General features: G+C 50.2%; 1 protein-coding gene across 1 annotated transcript; it reads left to right on the top strand.

Moving 5' to 3' along the window:
• The first annotated feature begins 115 nt into the window (after window positions 1-115).
• Window positions 116-2712, top strand: LOC141743054 (kelch-like protein 10). Its single transcript, XM_074586784.1, has 4 exons — window positions 116-119; window positions 1246-1393; window positions 1891-2388; window positions 2679-2712. Exons 1-4 carry the CDS (start codon window positions 116-118, stop codon window positions 2710-2712), a joined length of 684 nt encoding a protein of 227 aa, XP_074442885.1.
• Window positions 2713-6239: the final 3527 nt, after the last annotated feature.

Here is a 6239-nt window from a genome sequence, read left to right as displayed (position 1 = left end):
TTCAGCCTGGAGAAGAGAATCACGGAGTATTCTTATAGCAGTCTTATAGTCCATAAAGGGGGCCTACAGGAAGGATGGGGAGGCTGTCTTCATCAGGGAGTGTGATGATAGGACAATGGGTAACGGATTTCCTGGGGTAACCTGTGACAACGTTGTAGCCTCTAGTGGGAGGTGTCCCCGCCTAGGGCAGGGAGTTTTAACTAGATGATCTTCAAGGTCTCTTCCAACCCGAACCATTCTATGATACTATAAATCCCACCCACAAGACACAAAAAAACCTCAATGTCCTTCATAGGGAACCCCAAAGGACCCATGGGAACCCTGCCAAGTTGTATTGACCTGTACATGTCTTCATACGTGGTCCTATCTGCTAGAATTGTGTCTTTTCTAGAGACTGCCAGTGGAGTTGCATTTTTTCTTGTTGTATGGGGTTGAAAATGCAAATACTACATGGGCAGACGATTCGGATTCTGTTGCAGTTCATGTATTTATAACAAAACTTCCAATCCTGCTGTATTTGTGGCATTTTTACTGGCATCGGTGGAAAGAGGCGGTTTGCACTTTTAGGTTCCATTCAGCTTTCTGGCTGGCTTTGCAAAACTGACTTAAGCATGTGCACTGAGGAAATGTGGGCCTTGAACCTGGTAGTGTTGCTGCTTCAAACCGCTAGCTCTTGAGAGAGTTTCTGTTAAATGCAAGTGTTTTTCAGGTACACAGCTTCCAAGGTGAGGCTGGCAAGCATTTTTCTTTTCTAGCTACGGTAGATGCTCATGGCAATAATGCCTTACAGTGAGCAATATACACTGCTACTTGTTTTGAAAGCTTGCTTTCTCTGTCTATTTTCCTGTTTCCCAAATGCCTTTTTACCCTTCTTTGCTTTCTTTTAAAAGCTTGGAGTCTTTTATAGACGATGCCTAGTGCTGTGTACATCTTTTATTTCCTCTCCTGTGTGGAAGTCCACAGAGCCCAGGGACCCTACGGCTCTGCCCAACGGCAACATGGACCGAGGGGACCCAGACCTCGGCCCCACAGAGGGGCTGTGGAGGGGCTGACAGACGGTCCCGGTCCCCCCCAAGTCTGTGATGTCATTATGGGGCACGTTCCAGAGCCACCGGACAGGCAGAGGTTCTACTATGATGTTGGAGGGAGGGCAAGTGCTGTGAGCACCCCAGAGAGAAGCATCTCCCACTGCCCCAGGCTTCGAAGTGGGCGATAGCTTGGCTTGCGCCGCATACTCCTCCTCAGCCAGGGAGAGGAAGATGAGTGCAGTGGCTTGCCCCGCCTTCCATGGGCTTTGCCCGGAAGGGAAGCTGGGCGATGGGATCATCAGCGTGGACAGCATTGAATTCATTGCTCACAAGATGATCCTCTCCAGCTGCAGTCCATACTACAGGTGAGTGCTTGAAGGAGGAGGGGATGGGGCCAAACAGTATTTTATGCTCTGTGCCACACTGTGCCTTCGTGTATCTCCAGCGCTTCCCTTGGCCCTCAAACTCTCCTCCAGCAGTTCCCCCTAGTCCTGGTACCTCCCCAGACACTAAAATTCATCCACAAGCTCAGATGGAACTGTAGCGCTGGAAGTGCTGTCTGGCGAAGCCCCAGATATGGTGCAGGGCTGGGAGCGTGGCCAGCCTGGCGGGCCTGGTTTTCCTTCCCCACACACTGTTACTCTCTGGTGTTCTTGTTGAAGCAAGGTGCCCACTTGCCCTGTGGCTCCTTATTAAAACAACCATCTAGTAAAACATTCCTTCATAAAACTCCCCGGCCTCCTAGCATGGCTACTGCTAGTGCCCAAATTGGTGGCTGGGGAAGGAGGCACAGGGGATAATGGGGTCAGGGTGTCACACAGCAAGGCCCCTTTCTTCCCCAGCGCTGCTTTGCTTTTTTCAGGGCTTTGTTCTCCAACAACTGGAGCAATGCCGAGAGGAAGGTCTATAAAATCCCCAGCACTTCCTCTGAAATGATGAGCCTCCTTATGGAATACACCTACACCAGGACAGTGCCCGTCACGGATGACAACGTTGAAAGTTTGCTCATCGCGGCAGACCAGTTCAACGTCCTGGACATCATCAGACTGTGCTGCGAGTACTTAAAATCCCAGCTGTGCTTGGAAAATTGCATCGGCATCTGGAGATTCACAGGCTACTACTACTGTCCTGACCTGCGAGAAGCAGCCCATGAGTTCATCCTGCATCACTTCGAGGAGGTGACCAGGGTGTCCACAGAGTTTCTGGCGCTCTCCCTCAATGACCTGGAACGCCTGCTGGAGAAGGATGAGCTCCCTGTGAAAGAAGAGGCCGTGTTCGAGGCCGTTCTGAAATGGGTTGCTCATGACCTGCAGAACAGGAGGCAGCATGTTGTAGTCTTGCTGGGCAAGCAAGGGTGGAAGTGTGGACAGAAGGGATTTTTTTTCTCTAAATAAACTCAGCGTTACTGACAGTTAAGACTTTGCTTAAAACTCTTGAACTCATATGTGCGCAGTGGTATGAATTTGTAGTCCATATTCCCTGTACTTACACGTCCCTCATGCAAATCTGCAAGTGCCATTTCTATCAGTTTCATAGGAACTAGATTTTCCTCAGTGTCCCGGAAGGTCCTATTGACCACCTCTTTGAAGAGCTGGAAGTTTGCTTTCCTGAAATTCAGGGTCCTGACTTTACTCTTCCCCTGATGCCCAGACCCCTCGGGACTGTGAACTCCACCAGCGCCTGACCACCGCAGCCCAGGCTGCCTCCAATCTTGATGTCACCCATTAGCTCATTTGCGTTGGTGCCCTTCAGGTCCAGTATGGCCGCTCCTCTGGTGGGGCTGTCTATTACCTGGCTCAAGAAGTTATCTTCAAGGCACTCGGCTCTGGGAGTCTCCTGGATTGCCTACAGCTCGCCATGCTGCTTTTCCAGCAGCTGTCGGGGTGGCGGAAGTCCCCCAGCAGGACGAGAACCTGTGAGCGCGAGGCCTGCTGCTGTAGCTGGAGGAAGAAGGCTTCGCCAATAGGCTCCCCTTGATTGGGCGGCCTGGAGTAGACACCAACCCCAAGGCTCCCTTTGTTGCCTGGCTCTCTAATTCTTAGCCATAAGCTTTCAACCTGCTCTTGGCTATTCTTCAGAGACGGCTCTTCACACTCTACCCGTTTCTTGACCTAGAGCGCAGCCCCTCTGCCCCCGCTTCCTCCCCTGTTGCTGGCCATGGATAGTCACAGCAAGTGCTCTGGATAATCACGTTCTTAATCTTACTAATTGCTGTTTTAAAAACACGTTTCTTCTGTACCACGCTCGGTCTCTTATTGCAGTGTGGTTCCAGAATTTCACTCCTCTGATGCCTGGAAATTCTCTTCTGATTCCCAGCCCAAATTTATTCACTTCCAGGCTACATCTCTTTGTTCTTCTGCCAGTATCATTCTTTACCTTCACAAGTCCTCGTTCCCTCCTTTGGGAGTTGCCCTAGTGATGAGAGCAATCATCTCTTCTCTTAGTTTTTGTTTCTCTAGGCTAAAAAAGCCAAATCTTTCCATCTGCTCTGAAGAGAGAGGCTCTGCATTCCCTTGATGAGTCTGTTTGTGTGGCCTTGAGTATATTTCTGTTTCAATCCATCTTTCTTGAGCACAGATGACTAGAAATAGTGCACAGTCTTGAGGATAAGGCCTGACAAGAGCTTTGTGTCATCTGCCAGCTCCCCGGGCACTTGAGGGTGGCAGGTACTTGGGCATCTGCAGTTTGCTGAAGTGTTGCCTGAGCTCCTCCTCTGCCAGCTGAGCCCAGCTTCTGCGGCTGGATCCTTGTCTAGATGTAGCGCGTCCAGCACCAACAGCTACTCTGACAGCACAGCCTGTCTTCACTTCCACCAGGGCCACCACCAACACAATCAGACAGGTTTCCACCGTGTCCATTTCCATGCCAGAAGCTGGTGCAATTCTTTAATCTGCTGCGGGGGCTCCTGCAGCTACTGAGTCGGGGGAAGGCTTGAGCAGCAGGATGCACAGGATGCAGTGCAGGCTGTGGTTTTCCGTGACCATTTCCTTCTGGGGCAATATCTGCTGATCCAGGGGCAGCCTTGGTGCCAGGGGCCTGCTCTGTCCTGCCCACACTTCTCTGAGTGCACACAGATGCTGATGATGACTTGGCTGTTGAAGTGGAGTTGCGAATTTTCACAGCTGGCCATGCCGCAGTCCAGTTAGGTCGCCTGTGCAGGGGGGGGAACTTCCATGCCCAGCACCTGCGGAGTGGGGCTGCAGGCACACAGTGGGGCACAGCGGGTGGGAGTCGCTCCAGAGGGCTGGGGATGTGCCTGGTCAGAGAGGAGGGTTCTCAGAGCCACTGTGGGATGGAGAAGACCGGCACATTGAGGGTAGGAAGCCATGATGTGAGATGCAGACAGCTCTGCGATATGCATTAAGCATACGAGCTGATGAGCAGGGCCTGGCATAAGTCTCAGAGAAATGAACCAACCCTGGGGAACTCCTGAGCATGACAAGAAACATTGCCGACCACAGGGAGCAGAGTGAGAAGCCGACAGGAGTTATGGTGCCATAAGGAAGAGCCATATTTCACGGGTCCTTCTGGGGGATGTTGTGAGAGGAGGCCACACTTCACAGATAATTGAAGGAAGAGTTGGGGTTATTTTGGGGAGAGGAATCTGGCAGGGACAGCAGTACCCAGGAAACCCCACCAGTAATGCCATGGAAGTCCAAGGTGACCTAGCTCACCGAGCGTGAAACACGAACGCTGTTCACAGATGGAGCAAACATGGGAGCAGGGGGGAAATATCCAGGGGTGGGTCCCTTGTCTGGGAGGAGAGAGAAGGGCAGAGAAAGGGAGGAGACAGGGAAGATGAGGGGGATGTACAAGCATGGAAAACAGAGACAAGGCAGGGTGAAGGAGCCTGTCGCACAGAAGCAAGCTGCTGGTTGGTTTGCTTGTTTGCCTGAGCCCTGCACCTAATCACCACAGTCCATCCCAACTTCTTTTTGAGAGCCATTCCAAATCCTTTTTGTGTGCGGCCCTGCTCCGTACCCGGTGTGGTGGGTCCGGAGGCCTGGCTGGCAGCAATGGCAGAGGGGAACTGAGGTCACAGGGAGCCCGCCAATAGAAACACCGCGTGGCCAGGGCCAGCTTCAGGTGGAAACACCATGTGCATGCACAATTCACTGGTGAACTTGAATCTGGACTCACTCACAAGCAAGAGGACAGAGACCCTTTCAGCCGTGTGGGCGGCATGCGGTTGCAGCCCACTTGATTGATCAGCCCCAGCATCCATAGACCTTACAAGAGGTGCAGGCCTGCCAAAACCAGCCACATCTCCACCTTTTCTGCCGGCTTAACTGGAAACCCTACTTTGCCTTGTGCAGAAAACACCTGAAATCCACCAGGAACGCCTTGACACGAGAAGGCACAAACTACAGGAACTGAAATCCAGGACTAATTCTGGTTTGTTCCTGTTTTAACCATGAGAAGTAGAGGATGCCCAGTCTCTAACCCAATATTTAAAATGTGATAGTCACCCCCACTGAAAAGCCAGACGGATTATCCCTAGTACTATTTACTATTCCTGTATAGTCCTAAATACCCCAGTAACAGTACCTATAAACTATGACACTTTTTGAACAAAATAGTCTCTGCGAATGGGAAGCCCTAAAATGCTGCTTTAATTTATAGTTTTTACTATAATTTATACTAATATAATACTATAATATAATTACTATTTAATTTTACTTCCAAACAGAACTCTTTTGGGGCAAATCCCAACAGCCAAACAGTCAAGGGCTTGCCCTACTGAATTCAACCGTTACCGTGATGTTATGCCCGTAATGCACAACGAGAAGTATTTCGTACCATGCTGGCTTTCTGGCAGTGGAGCAACACCCACCACTGCCACTTTTTTTTTTTTTTTTTTTTAAATTACGTCTGTCTTAAAAAGATCCCGCTAATTAAATTTATGCCTTCTAGATTGTCACTGTTCAAAGCAGTTTAAAGCAGAAGCCTGACTTTCTAGTGGGCTTTCTTCTTCTGCCAAACTCATCTGCTGAACCCCACTATTAATGGAAGGGTTAGGTCTGTGTCATGGCACCACCATGTGAAAATGCTACTACTGAAGGTTCTGTTTCAAAAACACAAGCCTCCTGGGGATCAGCAGAGTTCTGAGAGGAAATACAGATTACAGCGCATCTCTAAAGCATGTGTGTAAATGTTTGCTGGCAAATGACAACAGCTTTCTAAACAAACTGGAACAATGTTGAAATGTGA

The sequence above is a fragment of the Larus michahellis genome, chromosome 4 (assembly GCF_964199755.1).
Source record: "Larus michahellis chromosome 4, bLarMic1.1, whole genome shotgun sequence".
In the NCBI taxonomy this organism is placed as follows: domain Eukaryota; kingdom Metazoa; phylum Chordata; class Aves; order Charadriiformes; family Laridae; genus Larus; species Larus michahellis.
This window is presented reverse-complemented; position numbering and strand designations above follow the sequence as displayed.

Bases quoted from the DNA above. Each gene is read 5' to 3' on its own strand.
- LOC141743054 (XM_074586784.1), top strand. The intron at 1,394-1,890 runs GTGAGTGCTTGA...TGCTTTTTTCAG, and splicing joins AGCTGCAGTCCATACTACAG to GGCTTTGTTCTCCAACAACT. The intron at 2,389-2,678 runs GTGTGGACAGAA...CCTGATGCCCAG, and splicing joins CTGGGCAAGCAAGGGTGGAA to ACCCCTCGGGACTGTGAACT.